The sequence below is a fragment of the Limanda limanda genome, chromosome 5 (genome assembly GCF_963576545.1).
Source record: "Limanda limanda chromosome 5, fLimLim1.1, whole genome shotgun sequence".
Taxonomy (NCBI): Eukaryota; Metazoa; Chordata; class Actinopteri; order Pleuronectiformes; family Pleuronectidae; genus Limanda; species Limanda limanda.
Genome location: NC_083640.1, coordinates 8,474,737 through 8,492,890, shown reverse-complemented (window position 1 = coordinate 8,492,890; position 18,154 = coordinate 8,474,737). Strand labels below are relative to the sequence as shown.

Below are 18,154 nucleotides of genomic sequence, written 5' to 3'. Positions count from 1 at the left end.
TTTATTATATCCAAATACATAAACATAGAACATAACTGTCATTTTAATTATTTGATTTTCAAAACATATAGTTTTTATACAAATGTACAAAGGGACACACAGTATGAAAGACTTTGGATAGTGGATTTTATCCTGCAACATTCATGAGACAATCTCACTGACTTGACCTTGAAATGACCTTGAATGATCAAATATACATATCTGACAGAGACCAGATGGAACCTGTTCATTGGTGCGGTTTCATCGGTCCTTCAGACGACCTCGGCTCTGTCAGCTGAAGCGACCCGGATGAGAACTCACAGGATAACATATGTGAAGAGAGCCATGATGGCAGCGCTGATCAGGCCCGAGATAGGAACCGTGACGAACCAGGCGATGAAGATGTTCCTGAAGAGACGCCAGTCCACGGCGTTCCTGGAGCGCAGCCATCCCACGGCCACCACAGATCCCACCTGTGTTTAACACAAATACAATATAAATAAATATACTGATCCCTCTTCTGCCTTTGACATGTCTCTGTCAGGTTGAGGTTTACCTTGCAATGCGTTGTGCTGATGGGAAGACCAATGTTGGAGGCCACAACGACCGTGATCGCTGAAGATAGTTCGATGCTGAAACCACTAGAGTGGAAGAAAGAAATACTCCTGTTTTATCTGTCATGTGTATCAGATTTTTTGGGGGCTGTAATAGGTTATATGGATGTGGCATACCTGGAGGGGGTAATAGGGGTAAGGTCTTTGCCCATGGTCTGGATCACCCTGCGGCCCCACACCCACAGACCGGCGACGATGCCCACTCCTCCATACAGAAGCAGCCAGATGGGTGTGGGGGTGTTGGACACCACAGAGCCGCTGTCATACAGCAGCCACAGAGCCACCAATGGGCCGATGGCATTGCTGCAGATGAAAATGTGTAGATAGATAGATAGATAGATAGATAGATAGATAGATAGATAGATAGATAGATAGATAGATAGATAGATAGATAGATAGATAGATAGATAGATAGATAGATAGATAGATAGATAGATAGATAGATAGATAGATAGATAGATAGATAGATAGATAGATAGATAGATAGATAGATAGATAGATAGATAGATAGATAGATAGATAGATAGATAGATAGATAGATAGATAGATAGATAGATAGATAGATAGATAGATAGATAGATAGATAGATAGATAGATAGATAGATAGATAGATAGATAGATAGATAGATAGATAGATAGATAGATAGATAGATAGATAGATAGATAGATAGATAGATAGATAGATAGAAAGGGAAATTAAGTTGTCATAGTAGCCGGTATATTTGAATACAATAAAATACAATACAATAGAATAAAATAAAAAATATTGAGGTAGAAAGAATAAAAACAGAAACACAAGATAAATAGGTAGATAAGGTGCAGTGGCAAGATGATGGTAATAGTACTGATGATATGATGGTAATGTTATTGTTAGACAGTATATAAAAATAGTACAGTATATATAGTATATAATATAACATTATATATATTTATATATGATAGTAATTATGTCAATATAATAGCAGTATATTGTAATAATGGCAGCAACAGTATATATAATAATAATGGTAAATATAATAATAATAACATGTACACATGTACAAATATGTGTATATAGACTTATATATACAAAGAATATACAGAGAGTATGATATAATATATGATATAAAGTAGAGGTATAAATATAAGTATTTGACTATGAGTGTAAGAATATGTAGACAGAGTGTGCAAAAGACAATTGATTATTGATTCAATAACTGTGAATCTTCTGAGCATTACTCACATAAAAAAGAAAAATAACGGACACCTACCTGACATCATTCCCTCCGTGAGCAAAGGAGCCAAAGCACGCGGTGAGGATCTGCAGGAACTGGAAGAGCAGCGAGACAGCTGGTTGGTCGACCTCCAGCTCGTCCTCCTCCTCAGCAGGGACCACGCCAGCCTCCTGGGCCACATTCCCTTCCTGCACTGTGCTCCCGCAGGTCACTGCTGAGGTGTAGCTGCTGTAGCTGTCCACCCTCGGCCTTCTCTGAAGCCCGCCGTCCAGGTCCTTGGGTTTAGGCTCTCCTTGGATGCCGTAGATGGCCATGGTGTAAGAGGTGTAGCTGTTGTTCCTCCTGATGGGCCGCTCCTCTGTGTCACTGTCACCGATGCAGTCACCCACTTTGGCGACGTGGAGCTTGTGGAGCAGGTCTTTGTACAGGCCCGAGTCCTTGTGGACAGTGTGAGAGCGTCCGCTGTGAGGATCAGTGATCACCATGGGGCCAAAGTTGCCGTTCAGACCTTGGAAAAATCACATGTTTACTATTCAATCTGAATTATTTGTGATTATACTTCAATGACTTTAACAACAAGACATAAATTTCTCACCCCCGCCGAGATCCAGGTCTTTGGTTTCCATGTCATTGTTGTCCAGATCAGTATCCTCTGAACCTCCAAGTTTGAACGCCACCATTTGAGTGTCTGGTGGGGGGGTCTGGGGTTGAGGCTCGTGTGGGATTGACGGCTGCTCTGCTTTTGCAGGTTTGCAGGAGTTCTTCTCCATTAGTGGAGTTTGACATGGAGCAGGAGCCATTTCTCCTGAAGTACATTACAATAATAGAAAGTGAGTATGTCACATGGCAGACGGGGCTTATACCAGGTAATTTGTGCAAATTAAACTCAAAAAAATCCTATTCACCACAAAAATGCTTAGCTACGCAGGAGTTTGGACTTGAAATAAATCAATCAAGTAATATTTGTTAATGTTTGCATATTAGTATAAGATTTACTCACGTTTGATTTTCTTCTTGAGGCGCGGACAGACGACGAACCAAACGATCAAAGCAGTGAGACAGGCACAGCCCAGCGAAATGCACAGTGTGCCCCACCATGGCACTCTGTCAAAACCCAGCACTGCACACACAAGACAGGGACATGAGACAGAACTGTGTCTGAGATAAGGACAAACAGAAACTGAACTGTTTCTTTCATTTATTCATCAGAACGTCCATCTGGTCCTTTTCCAGTGAAAGCAAGAACATGTCATGACAGATGCCTTCATTTTCACTTTGGCTTAGTTTATAAGCACAGCAACAACTAATATGTATCATTTTATAATTCCAAATAGAGAAAATAAAAATACGACAACTTTTCAATATCTTTACCATTTTCAAACCACAATTCCTGGATCCTTTGTGTCAATATGTTCATGCAGATAGCAGTAGCATTGAGAGAGACCAATCAGATTGTGAGAAACAGACCAGTCTTGCAGCATAATGATAAAATGCTCACAGTACACGGTGTTCAGCACACGTGTAATATTTCACTTTTCTTTCATTACTTCACAGAATAGCTGAAGTGCTGTAACTGCCAGAATTCACTCAGGTTACCACGACAGTATTAAATTGCCGTCTCGCAGATACAGCTTACCTGATTGGCCTTTTGACAACCGCAGTTAAACCACAAACAAAAGGACAAACAGTAGAATCTGTATTTTTCACAAACATTAATAGCTGCATCTAACTTGTGTCGTAGGTATGAAAATGCCATCATTGAAATGAAGAAGAAAAACATGTTTTCTCTGGATTAAGAGATAAAATGCTGGGTGCACTATCGGGGTGAACAGTGCACTCTGGGCTACGCTGTCATTTTGCATTGCAGGAGTTAAGATGCGTCATATTCGTTGACCTACATGCCTGCAGCCTTCAGTGAAGGGCCCAGGCCAGTTCACTTCTCCATAAGTTCAAGGCTGCTCATGTTCTTATTCAGCTTTAATTCCTGTTGTGTTTTCTTTATCTTGTTTTTAAAGTATTGTCTCCGTGGTCCTTTTAAGATTTAGTATGAATCGCAATACAAGAAATTACTTGCAGAGGAAAAAATCTTTTAGTTGAGGAGTTAAAGCTCAAAAGGCCTGTTAATGATTTCAAACATTTGTGAGACGTTTTCCTCACTTTTTTTCTCTACCTACTTTTGTCCTAAGAAGACTGTCAGGGATTTCAGCTGCTGCTGTGTAATTGCAGTGAGCGAGAGCCAAAAGAAGCACGGGTGAGTGGACGTCATACTCACTTGGTGCTCCAGTGAACATGATGGAGAACAGGTTGATGCCCATGGTGATGCCGTAGAAGACGGGGAGAGCTCTGAGGCCGTTTGGTACAGGGTCGGCCTGGAGAAATAGGTTTTCATCAAATCAATAGATAGTTTTTTCAAAAATTGCCAAAGAAATTAAGTTTTTAAAGCAAAAAAGGTTAAGAATAACTGGACTACCATTAAATACATTAAATATATGGATGTAAACTGGATAGAAATATCTCACCTTGTTCAGAATGAATTTGCGAATGAAGTAGAAGAGGATTCCCGACATGATGCCCGACAGCAGAGGGGACAGGAACCAGGACGACACTTTAGATACAGCAAAAGACATTTATCAGATTTTAGCTTCACTCCTATTACAGATTCAACACATACTTGTTTTCAAATGAACAGGAAAACTAATATATTCACCAATGCGCAGTAACTCCATCCATTTGACCCCTTGGTGACCTCTGGCCACCATGGAGAAACCAATTGTAGCTCCAACAATACAGTGGGTTCCAGAAATGGGGAGCTTCAGGAACGAAGCAGCCAGCTGCCACACAGCAGAGCCTGTGGCACAAAAGCATGATGGAGGCCTGAGCTCACAACCTGAAAATGCATTGATAGAATATATTTATAAACATAAAGCTTACCAAACATTGCACTTATAGATCCAGCCATCAGGACATGCTCTGAGCCGTTGTACATCTGCACATCAATGATGCCATTCCGGATGGTCTCGCTGACTTTGGCCCCCAGCAGCACTGAGCCCACCGTCTCAAAGATACTGGCCAGGATGCAGGCCTGGCGCAGGGTGACCACCCCGGAGCCCACTGCCGTACCAAAGGAGTTGGCCACGTCGTTCGCCCCCACGGAGAAAGCCAGGACGAAGGCGATGATGAAGCCCACCACCACGAGCCACAGGTAGCCTGACATGTCCGTCTGCGTGGCCACAGCCACAGTGGCGGCAGCAGCCAGGGTTGCTAGTGTAGTTGTATCCATCGTTAATAGTTTATTTTAATTCAACCGGTTTCAGATTAATGGGTGACCTATGAGGTCGTAATTAAATTTTGACCAGAAATGGATTAAATAACCCCTTAGTCCACGTCTCAAAGAGTTTATGGGAGGAAATGAAAATCTATTGCTAGCTAGGTATACGGGGTCTGTCTGCAGGCTTCATCATGAAATGAAAGACCATAGAGATAAGGGAGGGATCCATTGTGACAGGCAGCCTCTGAGGATACACACTGTGGAAACAAAGTGAGTTACTGGTTAATATTCCTCACACAATATGTCCACAACTAAAGGGCAAAGTTCAGTCACACAAAAACTAACTGACAGGAACAAACAGCAGATGATCTATTGAGCGGTGGAAGAGGGAAGTTGAGTTGATGAAGAGTTTCATATCAGTTTTACATCATTACGGATGTGAGCTACAGTCTGACATAGAATTGCTGTAGCTTGGGAGTCATCTGTCTCAACAGGAGGCTGTGAAGTTAATCATGACATGAGACGGAGTCAGGGTCTGAACTGAGGCGCTGTAGTATTTCTTCATTTTGGTCCAATCATTAAATTAGTTCTAACTACAGAAGCAGGAAGAAGATTCTATATACTTTCCATCACTTTTTTACAGGTGTTACAAATGTCAGTATGCCCCGAATTAGAAATACAGTATAAGAGGTGTTAAATGTGTGATTACAACATACTCATATTGGACTTAAGCTGCAGACTTCACAGTAACTTCACCACACTTTTAAGTGCTTAATCCCCTGCAGAATTTTAATAGGATTTCCTAAGATTTTACACCAGTGATAGGTAATACCTAAAAAGTAAAATCTTCCACTTGATTCTTATGTCTTAAAGCCTTGTCTTGTGTGTCTGAGTTATACTTTCACTCAACATTCATCTGGTGCACACGGAGAGTTACAGAACAATAAAAAAGCCTCTTAACTTCCAGTAACATGGTGAAAATCACAAATAAAACCACATAGGGCTTCGTAAAGGCGCTTTAGAGCTGTGAAAAAGAGGCCTATTATGGACAGTCAGCAGTTAAGTCAGTGTGGGCCAATTCAGCATCAGTATAGAAAATAACGGCATATTAATCTGCTTAGTTGCTCTTGCATAATTCAGATTGAGGAGTGACAACACAACAAAAGGAACAAAGGTGAAAGAAAGACAGAGAAAATATACTCACGTGTGAGACCAGAGGGAGAGTGTGTGTGTCCTGCGGTCAGACTGTGAACCAGGAGAAGCAGCAGCAGCAGTCAAGTGTGTGCTTGTGTGTGTGTGTCAGTGTGTGTGTGTGTGTGTGTGTGTGTGTGTGTGTGTGTGTGTGTGTGTGTGTGTCAGTGTGTGTGTTTGTGTGTGCGTGTGAGTGTGTGTGTGTGTGTGAGAGAGAGAAAGAGAGAGAGAGAGGATGATACCAGCAGCTGTCCGTCAGAGGAGACTGGGAGTCCAGTAGCCTGCACCGTGTGGAGTCCAGCCTTAGTACTGGTTGGTTTATATAACAAGCCGGGTGGGAACACGCCTCTGCAGACCGGTCATGAGACCACCACTGCCTAAAGCTAATGTTTAGCTCATGTGTTGACAGAGGGGGAAAATAATTACGGTTGTCTGGGATTATGTTGCCTTGCAGTAGATGAACCCCAAATCTTCAAATGATGTTTTTTTTGTCACCATGGAGAAGCACAACTATTCATTGTTTTGTCAAAATATAACTTTTCTGTCTGTTTACTGAAGAAACATGAGAAATATTTCAGGACTTGGTGTGTTTATTGTAATCAAGGTATTATTATTGTTATATAATCAGTGCTATATTCCTGGAAACTATGTATAGTTGGACTATGAATATCTACAAACAAGAAAAACAATGATCAACATCTATTACTGAGGAGCTCTGTGATAAACAAAGACCCCCTCAATGATACTTTTATTTGTATAAGAAATATGGCCTTTACTCTACTGCTATCTAGTGGCCAAATGCAATATTGCATGCACCCTAATTCTAAGAGAAGAGTGTCTTGTTCAATATAACCCGAATGACAATAGTCTTATGTTGGTTCATCTCTTTATTTATTTGAACACATTAATGTTAAATCATGTCTGCCAAAACTTGATATATAAATAAATTAGTTCATTAGTAAAATATGCTCACATTGCACTAAAGCTGAAACTATGGCGAGTCATCTGTAGAGTGTGTAGCTCATTGAGCAAGTGTGGCCGAGCAGAACGTGAAAAGTCTCAAATCGCGTTACTGATCAACCTGTTATTCTCCATGTGTAGTCACTTTCCAGAGAAACTACACTGGAGTGTCATGCAGCCGTCAGCGTCAGCAGAACTGAGACGTCTCTGAAATGCTACAGTGCCTCCAGATCTGCTGATAAGTTCCTCTTCATTACTCATTTATTTGGAGCTTGCTGGATGATGATGTCTTTTGGTTCTGTGAAAATCTGCACGAGCGCCTCTCGTGCGGAATATGTTGACCTCTCCCAAAGCATGTGACAGGTTCAAGTGAAACGTGAATTAAATCAGAGGATCAACAATCGGCCTTGTACTCTGAGTGGATGCTTGCCAGGCCCATGCAGCAGATACATGTAACCACAGCGGTGTGAGCCAACACAAGTCAGATCATGTCATATATACTGTATATTTATATATATATACACCTCTATACTGTCCAAATATATAGCTACTGCAAAGAATCAGAAACACCTCAGCTTGAATGATTGTAGAGTTTCTTTTGAACCTAATGAACTGATGTCAAAGGTCAATGTCACTGTGACCTTGTAAGACATGTTTGTGAATACAACACCTTTCACCTTGAGGGAATTCCTGACGTTTTGGCAGAAGTGTTCAACTGAATTCAAAGATGACCTGATCTGATCATAGAGGTCAAAGGTCACTGTGACCTTACATTTTGTCAACGCGGTATGTCAGGAACGCCTTGGGGATATCTGGTATGAATATTCAAGGTTGAATGCATTCTTGTCAGTGTGACCTCACAGGGCATAACTCAAGAATTCATAAACGTATTAGCATAACTGCAAATGTAATAATTCTCTTAATAAGGAATTATACGAATATCCTGAAAAGTCTGACATTTTATATGTTATATACTACCAGACAGCCATGGGTGGAAACTGCAGCATGACTGGATGGTGGAGGCGTACGACTATGAGCTGGTAGTTCTAGTTGAAGAAATGTTGCAGTGCTACTGTGAAACATTTTTCTGTGAACATAGATGGTGACACCGACATTTTGTACATAAGGGAGTTGTTGCCCTGTTGATTATTAACTCCTTTTAACGTAATATTTACTCTGTATGTTTTGTTTCATGTCATCTTTACTATAGATTTTAATCTTTTTCTGGCAGAATTAATTTATTAAAAAAATGTGCTACTACTTCTTCAATTCAATACAACGCAGCACGATCGATAAAACATGATACAATACAATAAAATGTATTTAGATTTTTTCATTCAATGTTCATGAACTGTTACAATCCAGTAATTTTTGGGACATGTTTGAATGAAGTCATACTTTGCTTGCTGTGCTGAATAAAACCAAATAGATCATCATAATCTACTAAAATGGTCAAATTCTTCTCATCATTAGTCCGGCATCTTCCTCCACATAACAACAAGGCCCCTTTTATTCGAACTAGTCCAAGTGAACTTTATTGTCATTCAGACCAAGCAACAAGAAGTGCATGGCAGAACAAAATTGCGTATCACCCAGCTCCATGTGCAAATATAAACGGCAAGTAATTTAACACAACAGGAAAAAAGACATAAAAGACGTGCCCTAAAGATTTCCCTAAATAACTCTACTACTACTGTAACAGAAGATGTAAACATGTAAACTTGACAGGGAAACAAGAGACGAGATGTGGTTCTCTATGAAAAATTCCAGGAGTACTCAACTGAAATTAATAGTCAATGTGTGATCTTAATTTTTACTGCTGACGTAAGATACACATTCTTGCTCACCCTGCACAGTTGCACCATGTTCTTGCTACATAGAAGCTAATTCTTGAGTAACCGGAAAACCTGCCTGATAGACAGCCGGTAGCAGTCCTGGTAACTTGAGCCTTCCTGGAACTTGGGACCAAACCAATTGGAGCAGGGGCCTCACTGACCTGCGGCCTATGGGCTCGGGAACAGTGTGTTAGAATTCGGAGCCCTTCACAACCAGTCAACACAGTCGTTCCATTCATGAGATTAGAACTGTTCTTTTGACTATTTGCTAAATGACATTTCATGTGTTGACAGTAACTTTACTTTTGACACAAGAGACAAAGGGCATTCACTTTCCCAGAGGGCTCGGCCAATCCTCTGCTTTGAGATGCAAAACTTAATTACTACTGCTACAGTAAAGCCGAGTTAAATGTTGTTTTGTGTTGCGTTCGAGGTATTCAGGAATTGTAATTAACTGTTGTCTCAAACGACAGCGAGCGCCTGTCTTTTAGCAGCATGAGAAGTTTTCCTCTTCACATTCTCATGGTCATGTTGTGTACCGCATATTCCAACTGGTATTTAAAACTTATGCACAAGAGCTGAGCAGGTTTTATTATCTTAAACAGAAATATTACCTATTTCAAGGAAAATACAAAGTGTATACACTTTCTACATTTATCTGGTGCTAAATAATTTCATACAATTATCATAAAATATTTTGTTTAGCAGCACCAAACAACTTTTAACACAAGAAAAACACACAATACTGTATATGAAGTGGAATTCAAAGCTTGTGAATGAACCTGTTGTCGTCTCCTTCTGGTATTTTCCAGAATTGTCTTTGTTTCCTATGGTTTCTCAGTCCAAAACACATATGTATTTATTTTTACCAAGTTCACCTTCAGACCCAAGCTTATAGTTGTTGTGCTTTATATGAGACCATTAATCAGTCACAGCCTCTAGGTGGCCCCAATGTTCCTCTTCAGGTTACGCATGCCAGGAATACACTCCATGTGGAAATACCTGTTTAATCAGGGGAAACATTAATATCACTAGTTTGATCCCCATTGGCTTTTATATATATAGGTTTGCTGCAACATGCATGTCATATGAACTACATGTTACTTTATAGTGGAATTTGAGAAGTTTCCTCTCATCTCAAACCCTCCACTGACATTAGTTTATCATTTTTAATGCTCTACCTTGATTATTTTTAATGTTAGAACGTCTTTATTTGCATAATTCTCACCCTCGATGTCTTCAAACTGTCCTCCAAAGAAGTTGAGCTTGTCAGAACATTCAGGCAGTTAACCACTTATTTGACAAACTCTGTACTTTGAAAGTTTTGAAATCCCCAAAATATTTTGCACATAATATTTTTGAGTTAGACAAGACCGGACTTGCAAATAAGTAACTGAAGAGCATGGCTGGTTCTCATGCTCGTTCATACTGTGGCCCAACCCTTCCTTCCCCACTTCCCCCCCTCCTATCCCTTGCCAAACTGGATCTGTAGGATCCTACAGAGTCATATTCTCAGGAAACAGGAATGTCAGAGCACAAGGCCTGGTGCCTGCTGGGACACGCAGCCTCTCTTTCCCTGAGACATATACGGGAAAAAGTCCCAAACGTGTTACTCATGCATCCATTTAATTTCCCCTTAACAACTCTGTGTAAAATGCAATGTCTGCGCCGGACGTTTTGTAGACACACACTGACTCACTGCTCAAATTCTGTCTGGTGCACCACAAGCCTAGTCCCGAAGAAAGTGTATGTGTTTTGTGAATAATTCTTAAAATTATAATAACGTTTTCTCTCGTTTTCCAATGTTTCTTTTGACAGTTTTGTCAGACGACACTGTACAAATATGCTTTTACGAATGACAAACACATAAAAGTATTTTTGAGATTTTTATTGTTTACGGCCTTTTAAAAAGTCTTTGCTTTATGTACAGCTTACAATCATGATATTATACAGCAGATAGGTCATTGAAGCATTAGTCATTCCGACTATAAGGAGCCCACGTGTATCAGCATATAAATATAATACAATGAAACTGTGGCATTTAAAGAATGACACAAAGAAATGTAAAGGATTATTTGGCTGATTTCTCAATCCCCCCCCACATCACCATCTAAAGTATCTCAGGTATTGAGACGCTATCGACAAGCAGAGGATCAAAATGTAACAAAACAAAAAGGTTTCATGCTACATCTGTCTGTGCCAGAGTGTCTTAAGCATTTGGACACACAGGCCCAAGGTTGCACTAGCGCCCCTGCATCTGTTAGCCTGCCCTCTCTACACTAGCACGGGCTGTTCCGTTGCTCGAGAAGCAGAGCTGCTCGCAGTGAAATGTTAAAAGTCCACTTTCCTCCCAGTGTCATGGGTCACATTTGCTCTAATTGACGGACCAGTGGCTGGAGGTTGGCGACGAGCTGCTGGCGGACTCTTTCCGGGACTGGTTGGGGCTGCGGCTGTGGGCTGGGGAGTGGGTGACACTCGGACTGCTGGGAGGTGTGGAGGAGCAGGAGGAGGACTTGGATTTGATCTGCAGCCACTTGTCTCCCAAGGCCTTGGCGAAGTGGTCGTCGACGGACACGCTGATGGAGAGCTGCTTGGAGCGGGCCTTCTGGTAGTTCATGCCCAGGCTCCTCTGGAAATGCTCATCGACCACATGATCGTAGCTGCTCTTTGAAGCACCTGGAGAAGAGAGGATAAACGACAGAGCGTCAAACACACGCCTCAGTGAGTCAGTGAAAGTGAGTGGATGTGTGTGACGCTGAGGGAGTGACCGTCTGGAGAAGGATCTCTTTCGAAAGAGCGTGAGACTGACCTGATGTGTGGCTCCTGTGGACCTCAGACCTGCCGGAGGGGTTTCTTAATGAAGACACACAAGTGATCACAGAGGGACGCATCTGGTGAGACAAAATAAAAGAGATGGGTCATTAATCACATTATTATATAATCACAGGTAAACATTCGCCTTCTTTTGTTTTTTCTTTTCATCCCGCAAACTTAGCTTGCTAAACCTGACTGTGCACGTACAGGAAAAACAACACACACCAAGTTCAGTTTGAAAACGAATGGGAAAATGATTTTTAAAAAACCGATTCGACTGGTTGGGTTTGGCCACGAGGGTGAGATCACTCCCAGTGTGGCGGCATAAACAGGTCAAAGAGAGAGCTGTCTGTTTGGTCTTGTTGATGACATTCCTCCCTCCATTGCTCACATTTTCTCCCCCGAATCCGGCTGGATAGCATAGCTCGGACAAGCTGAGGCCTGCGCGCCCTCCACTTGGAAGGGGAATGACTGTGGAGTTATGGATTCACTGAGTGCAGATTGGGGAGATGTACCACTGCTGTGGGTAGCCTGCAGCTACACAAAGGGTCATACAGTACAACCCACTCTTCACAGGCCCTGACAGACCAAGCATCCTTTTCCCCGGAGAAATATCACGATGGATGCTTTGAGGAAACAAGCACACACTGACTTTTCCGATGAATTACCTGTATTTGAGTAGCGGCGCTGCTTGGAGACTTCTCCTCTGTATTTTCGGGGTCTTTTCTTGGTTTCTTGATGAGGGCGAGAGGTTCGTCCATGATGGGGGCGTAGTACATGTGGGCGGGCAGGGGGCTGGGCGTTGGACTCCAGGTGGATGTGGGGCTCTGTGGGCTGTTGAACACGGCCGGTGCTGGTGCTGCTCTCTGGGCCACTTTGCCACTGTTTCTGCTGAGCACTCTCTCCCGCCTGGAAAAGCAGATCATCACAAAAAGGTCACATCTCATTGTCAGAAATTGTATTCTGATCAACCTTATTTTCAGTATTGCAATATTGTCAGAAATAAGCCACATTCACCGACCTTTCCTCCAGTGTGAGACCTCTCTCATGGCTGCGCTTGCGTTTGACTGGATACACTGTTGGGCCTCGAACCCGGTCATTCGTCATGTGTCTGTACCTGTCTTCACTTCTAAGGTGGGGCTGACCTAATAGACAAAAGGAAAGTGCAGGATTAGAATAAGAAGCATAAAAACACAACCATTCCCACAGGTAGAACAATGTCATACTTTCTTCTTTTTTTTAAATCAGTCATTTACCGGCACTGATGAATTTACTACATCGATGACAGTGTGTGACACTCAGCGATGAGTAACTGCTTGTTTTGATCCAGGACATCAACTTGCAGGACTGCTTTCCATGGGAAAATATTTTTTTTTTGTCACCGTTAATTGTAAACTCCGTTAAGCTGCAGAACTTGATTTACCTGATCGGTGAAGGTTACACAGCAGCACAGCTGATTCACTGCTAACGGTAAACGTTGTTTTTCTGCATAATGTTGGCATTCAGCCCTATCACATGGACGAATGGGCACAGTCGGCACGTATTGTTATCATGAGATGCAGCACATCTAATGGCTTTAGGCTCACAGATTGACCCTGGATTTGGGCGGCACCCGTCTGTGAAAGGTCCATCGAGGTGAACACACAAAGACACACTGTGGATTCTTCCAAGTGCACAAGTTGAAACACATCGAAGAAGAAGAAGCTGGTGATGTCAGCGATGGGCTGAATGAGTGACATAAACGTCTCACAAGCACTGTTTCTTTTTATACAAATGTTGGTCTTTCACTTTCTACGCCCAACAGTAGGAATAACCCAAACCAGTTGTGGCCTCTGCCTCACATCAACACACACACACACATGTTCCAAACAGTCATGCATACAGTCCAAACACTGAGCACTGTCTGGAGATGTAATGGCAGCAGCATTGTTTGACTGTATGCTCAGTTCACACTTGAGAATCCACATCGATTTCAGGAGTCATTTATATTCAAATCGGCCATTCAATGCTGGATAACACCTCCTCACACCGACACCTCCCACTTTGGAGAGCTGAAACAGTGGGTGATCAACTGTGAATTATAATACAAAGGAGAAAGGTGTCAACAGTGTCTTTAGCTGCTCGCTCCAATACCCATTTCCTTAAGGCCAAACACAGCAGTTCAACACCTGTGTGCTGCTCCTTCACACAGGGTGCCACTGAGGAGGAGGAGGGGGGTGTTATAACCACACCTATGCTGATTTTCTAATGCCTCAGGCGTAGATATTCCTTCCTTATTAGCAGCGTGAGTCAAGGCCTGACCTTCTGCTTTGCTGCTTTTAGTCTTATTTTACAAGACATGAAACAGAAACACAGCCTAGTAATAAGACACGACACAATTTATTTATGGAATCACAATTTAGTCTTGAGCAGCCATAAGTATGTCTGACTAGAGAGGTCTAATGCTGAGTTGATGTCCTCATATATACTTATCTTGTCTTTATGACGAAGCTGAACATATTCATGATTGTTACTTTATATTCTAAAAGTTGAACATTATTGTTTAAGTATGTTTTCTATAACAGTCACCTGATTATATATATTTCTAACTGTATAATCATAGATATCGCAGAACACAAGGAAATGTCACTAAAAAGAACACCAATAGTTTAATCAGAATTAGAACTGGCTTTTTTGGCAAAGTGTGTATACACATTCAAGTGTTTTTTACTCCACTTTTACATTCCTCTGAGTTTACTTAAATAGAAATAGACAAGCACAAACCTAAACTTGAAGAATGGTACAAGAATACCTACATTACTCATTGATATCACTAACAATCAAATGTTGTGAGACAATATAAATAGTAGGGACTCAATCCCTCTGATCTACAGAACAAGTACAAGTATCCACAGTCATGAGGCAAAATAAGACAATAAAAGAATAGTCATTATTGGACTTACCCTCTAAAATGTAGACCTTAAAGCCACTGCTCATCCGGGTGATGTATTGGAAATTCGCCACGGCCATGACTCCTGGTCTTTGTCTTGAGTCTTTGGAGCCAAACACACACATACACGCCTTGGCTGCTGCTGGGACACAATGCACGTCAGTAATGGATTGTATTGGAAAGGTAATGGGAGGCTGTCTCTGAGCGCAGCCAGGTAAAGTCTCAGGTGAGTGCAGATAGGTGCAGTGGCTTCCCTGTGACCGCCTCCCTGCCTTCAGATTGGCTGGTTGGAGCCAATCAAAGCTCCCTGAAATCCCTCTGTGTTGTTGTTGACCTGCAAAGTGGAATGTGCTTCTCAGGTACAGGTAGGCCTGTGTGTTTGTGTAGTGGGAAAGTGGGGTCAGAGAATTCAATGTGTGATTGTGGAAGCTTTTGCTTTAATCACCATCTTATTCTGTTGTAGATATGATAAAAAACACACAGGTCAAGTCATTTCACACAGTTTGTCTGGTGTTTTGAAGTGTTCCTTTAGTTTCCCTCTCATGCTCTCAGCACCTGTCCCCCTCCTCTCCCCTCTCCCCCCCCTCCTCTCCCTCCTGAGCGTGCAATCTCACCAAACTGCATTTTTCCGAGCTGCTTAGCCCACCGGAGCTCCAGTCATTCCTCTGACCTGCCCGTACACGCACGCAGCTGCACTGTGCAGCCTGCCTTGCCAGTAATCCAAGGGCTTTTGTTGATGGCCAGACAAAGACTCCTAAGTCCTGAAAAACGCGGCTGCCATGAGAACAATCTCTCCTGAGCATACCGAGGAGTCTGTCCTCAGAGGCCGCAGATTCAGGTCCTCTGTGACACTGGCACTGCTGGAAATGTCAGGGAGAGTTTTCAGATATACTGGCACAGTGGGAATCAAGAGAAAGTATCCCCATGTGCTGCTCTAATGTCATCAGCTGGTTTAAACCGCTTTTTTAAAAATTTACTTTTTATGAGAGCTTTCAGTAATTATTGGCATAGGCTCGTATTTAACCTGACTATTTCTATATTTTTATAATTCACCCATTTTATTGTTGTATTTTCTCTGTTCGTGTTCCATTGTATCATTCTCATTGTTTTTTCATTGTCACACTCTCAAGGAAAGTGTTGTGTGACTTAATCAATTAAGATAATTATAACTTAATATATAATATACTGAAGTAACTTTACACAACCTTTTCAGAGATGTTTAGCTTAGTGAAAAGTTTGTTTCTAGTGAGCTTGATATTGGCATGTGACTTTTACTTGATTACAGCAGTAACATTGGCCTAAAAAGTACTTGTCCAAATTGTTATGAGGATTTCATCAAGTAAATCATACAGGTCATTTATTTCAGTGTAACAGAAGCGACCTTTACTGTACTACTGGTTACATACTTGGTAAATATTGGGTGTATACTGGGTATTTTGGGTCAGGTTATTGTTATTTTCCCTTTAATACCGACTGACCAACACTAAGGGTTATTGTCCTGAGAGGGGGAAGAATACTGGTTTACAAACAGTTTCACATATAAAGGTAATATTGTAAATGTGATAATACTATTTTGGGTTAATTTAAGCTCAACACTGCCTCCCTAAGCCCTTCACTGTAATTGCAATGCTTCAATTCCTACAAGGCACTGTGGCCTGCTACTGTATACTGGTATGGATTAAACAAATCAAGGGTAGAAAATGAATGCTAAATATAAACTTCGCTGAATAAACAGGGTTAGGGTTAGGGTTAGGGTCACTGACAGATTCCATTCAGTGTCAACATTCTAAAATGTGAAGAATCTGTCTATGGTCTTGGAGTCTGTGAATGTGTCCGACCAAGATTTTCTAGTTGTGTAACATTTTTCTGTAAACAATTTGCCCACTCAAACAGGCGAGGATGGAATCTCTCTGGTTACTTTGTTAACTATTACTGTGCTAAAAATTATTTTTTCAAATCACTTAAGAAAGACACATGATTGTGATTACACTGAACACTTTGTAGTTTGAATAACCAAAATATCATATAATTGTTTTATATTAGTATATTTTGAATATTACTATACAACTGGTGAATTTGTTTTCAACACAGAGTGAATAGCACTGTTTGCTATCCAAGTCTACAACCGATTGGCTTAACTCCCATTTTATATAAGAAAGTGTATGTTGGTCGTCGTCTCTGTAGAAGAAGACGTGTATATACTGCCATCATGAATAAGTCATGTGAAAGGAGTATTCATCTATAAACATTCAGAAAAAATAAACAAAGACAAATATAACCTTTATTACTACAACCTTGTAGTAATTATCCTGCATTAATAATTAGATCCCATCAGCTGGATTGTTAAATCATAAATCAAATTTTATTTAAATGTGAAGAGTCTGGCCCTTTAAAAAGGTCATGTAATATATTATTTGTCTCATAAACATTGTTGGATTGTACATATATGTACATACACACACTTTTGATACTTATTAACAGACATATAGTTTCCCTTGTATAAACTAACTTAGAATTAAATATCAGGATCGACATCAACAGAGAAAGAGAGAGAGAGAGAGAGAGAGAGAGAGAGGGGGAGAGAGAGCGAGGGTCCTCATTTTCTCAACAACTTTCTCACCCACTTTTAAAGGTCTGTTTCAGGGGTTAGACTTGGTATAGGTATACAACTAAACCTATAGAGGTATAGGTTTAGTTGAGCCAATGAGTCTCCCCTCTAGATGTACAAACGTGTTTGTGTGTGTGACTTCCTCCTCTGCTCTGAATATGTGCTCTAACAACCTCTCTGTCCTTTTGTAGTCTCTGTTAATCTCAGTTTGTGTTATTTACTTAATGACTGAATGGCCTCATATATCCTCCATTTACGTATTTGATCTCTCACTCTTTTAGTGAATCTCTCAACTTCTAAGCTTCGTGGGTCAGCTCCAGTCTGTTTATTTCCCTTTCCAACTAAAACTAGTCAACAGGGTTTTACTTCAGGTTTAGCATTTGACTGAAATCACTTGACTTTATGGGGGTGATGTCACAGAAAGGGGCGGGGAAAGTGTCAATCAGAAGCTCTCCCTTGGAGTTGTCAAGGTCAATGACATGAGGTTGTGTTTTTAAGGATATAGATCTGTTTTAAATAAGACAATGATCCTAATTGTTGTCGAATTATGTTTGTGATGATTCAAGCTACAAAAAATGTATTAAGTTGTTTAAAATGTGTTTTAAATCATTTAAGTTCTCTTAATGGGGGTGACATTTATTTTGTGACTTCTTGAAGTAAACAAAAAAGATAAACTAAAGAGATGTAGCATATGATCGGCAGTTGTCAGACAGGAGTTAATGGTAAATACAATCTGTCCCTG

General features: G+C 41.1%; 2 protein-coding genes across 2 annotated transcripts; both read right to left on the bottom strand.

Annotated features, from left to right (window-relative positions):
* Position 1: 1 nt before the first annotated feature.
* Positions 2-6,358, bottom strand: slc20a1a (solute carrier family 20 member 1a). The gene is made up of 11 exons (XM_061071688.1): positions 6,280-6,358; positions 4,739-5,332; positions 4,515-4,655; positions 4,327-4,412; positions 4,080-4,176; positions 2,808-2,927; positions 2,403-2,612; positions 1,844-2,315; positions 711-896; positions 536-620; positions 2-452 (listed from the first exon to the last, which is right to left on the bottom strand). The coding sequence occupies exons 2-11, from the start codon at positions 5,085-5,087 to the stop codon at positions 297-299; spliced, it is 1,902 nt and encodes a 633-aa protein (XP_060927671.1). The 5' UTR covers positions 5,088-5,332; positions 6,280-6,358; the 3' UTR covers positions 2-296.
* A 5,077-nt stretch (positions 6,359-11,435) lies between these two features.
* vgll4l (vestigial like 4 like) lies at positions 11,436-14,884 on the bottom strand. The gene is made up of 5 exons (XM_061072409.1): positions 14,818-14,884; positions 12,897-13,020; positions 12,544-12,784; positions 11,871-11,952; positions 11,436-11,737 (listed from the first exon to the last, which is right to left on the bottom strand). The coding sequence occupies exons 1-5, from the start codon at positions 14,882-14,884 to the stop codon at positions 11,436-11,438; spliced, it is 816 nt and encodes a 271-aa protein (XP_060928392.1).
* Between the last annotated feature and the right edge of the window lie 3,270 nt (positions 14,885-18,154).

Excerpts from the sequence above, each read along its gene's own strand:
- vgll4l (XM_061072409.1), bottom strand. The coding sequence starts at position 14,884 with ATGGCCGTGGCGAATTTCCAATACATCACCCGGATGAGCAGTGGCTTT. Across the intron at positions 13,021-14,817 it reads TAAGGTCTACATTTTAGAGG|GTCAGCCCCACCTTAGAAGT; the intron begins GTAAGTCCAATA and ends TTTGTCTATTAG. Across the intron at positions 11,738-11,870 it reads CCACAGGAGCCACACATCAG|GTGCTTCAAAGAGCAGCTAC; the intron begins GTCAGTCTCACG and ends TCTCTTCTCCAG.
- slc20a1a (XM_061071688.1), bottom strand. The coding sequence starts at position 5,087 with ATGGATACAACTACACTAGCAACCCTGGCTGCTGCCGCCACTGTGGCT. Across the intron at positions 2,316-2,402 it reads AGACCTGGATCTCGGCGGGG|GTCTGAACGGCAACTTTGGC; the intron begins GTGAGAAATTTA and ends GATTTTTCCAAG. Across the intron at positions 897-1,843 it reads CACGGAGGGAATGATGTCAG|CAATGCCATCGGCCCATTGG; the intron begins GTAGGTGTCCGT and ends TTTCATCTGCAG.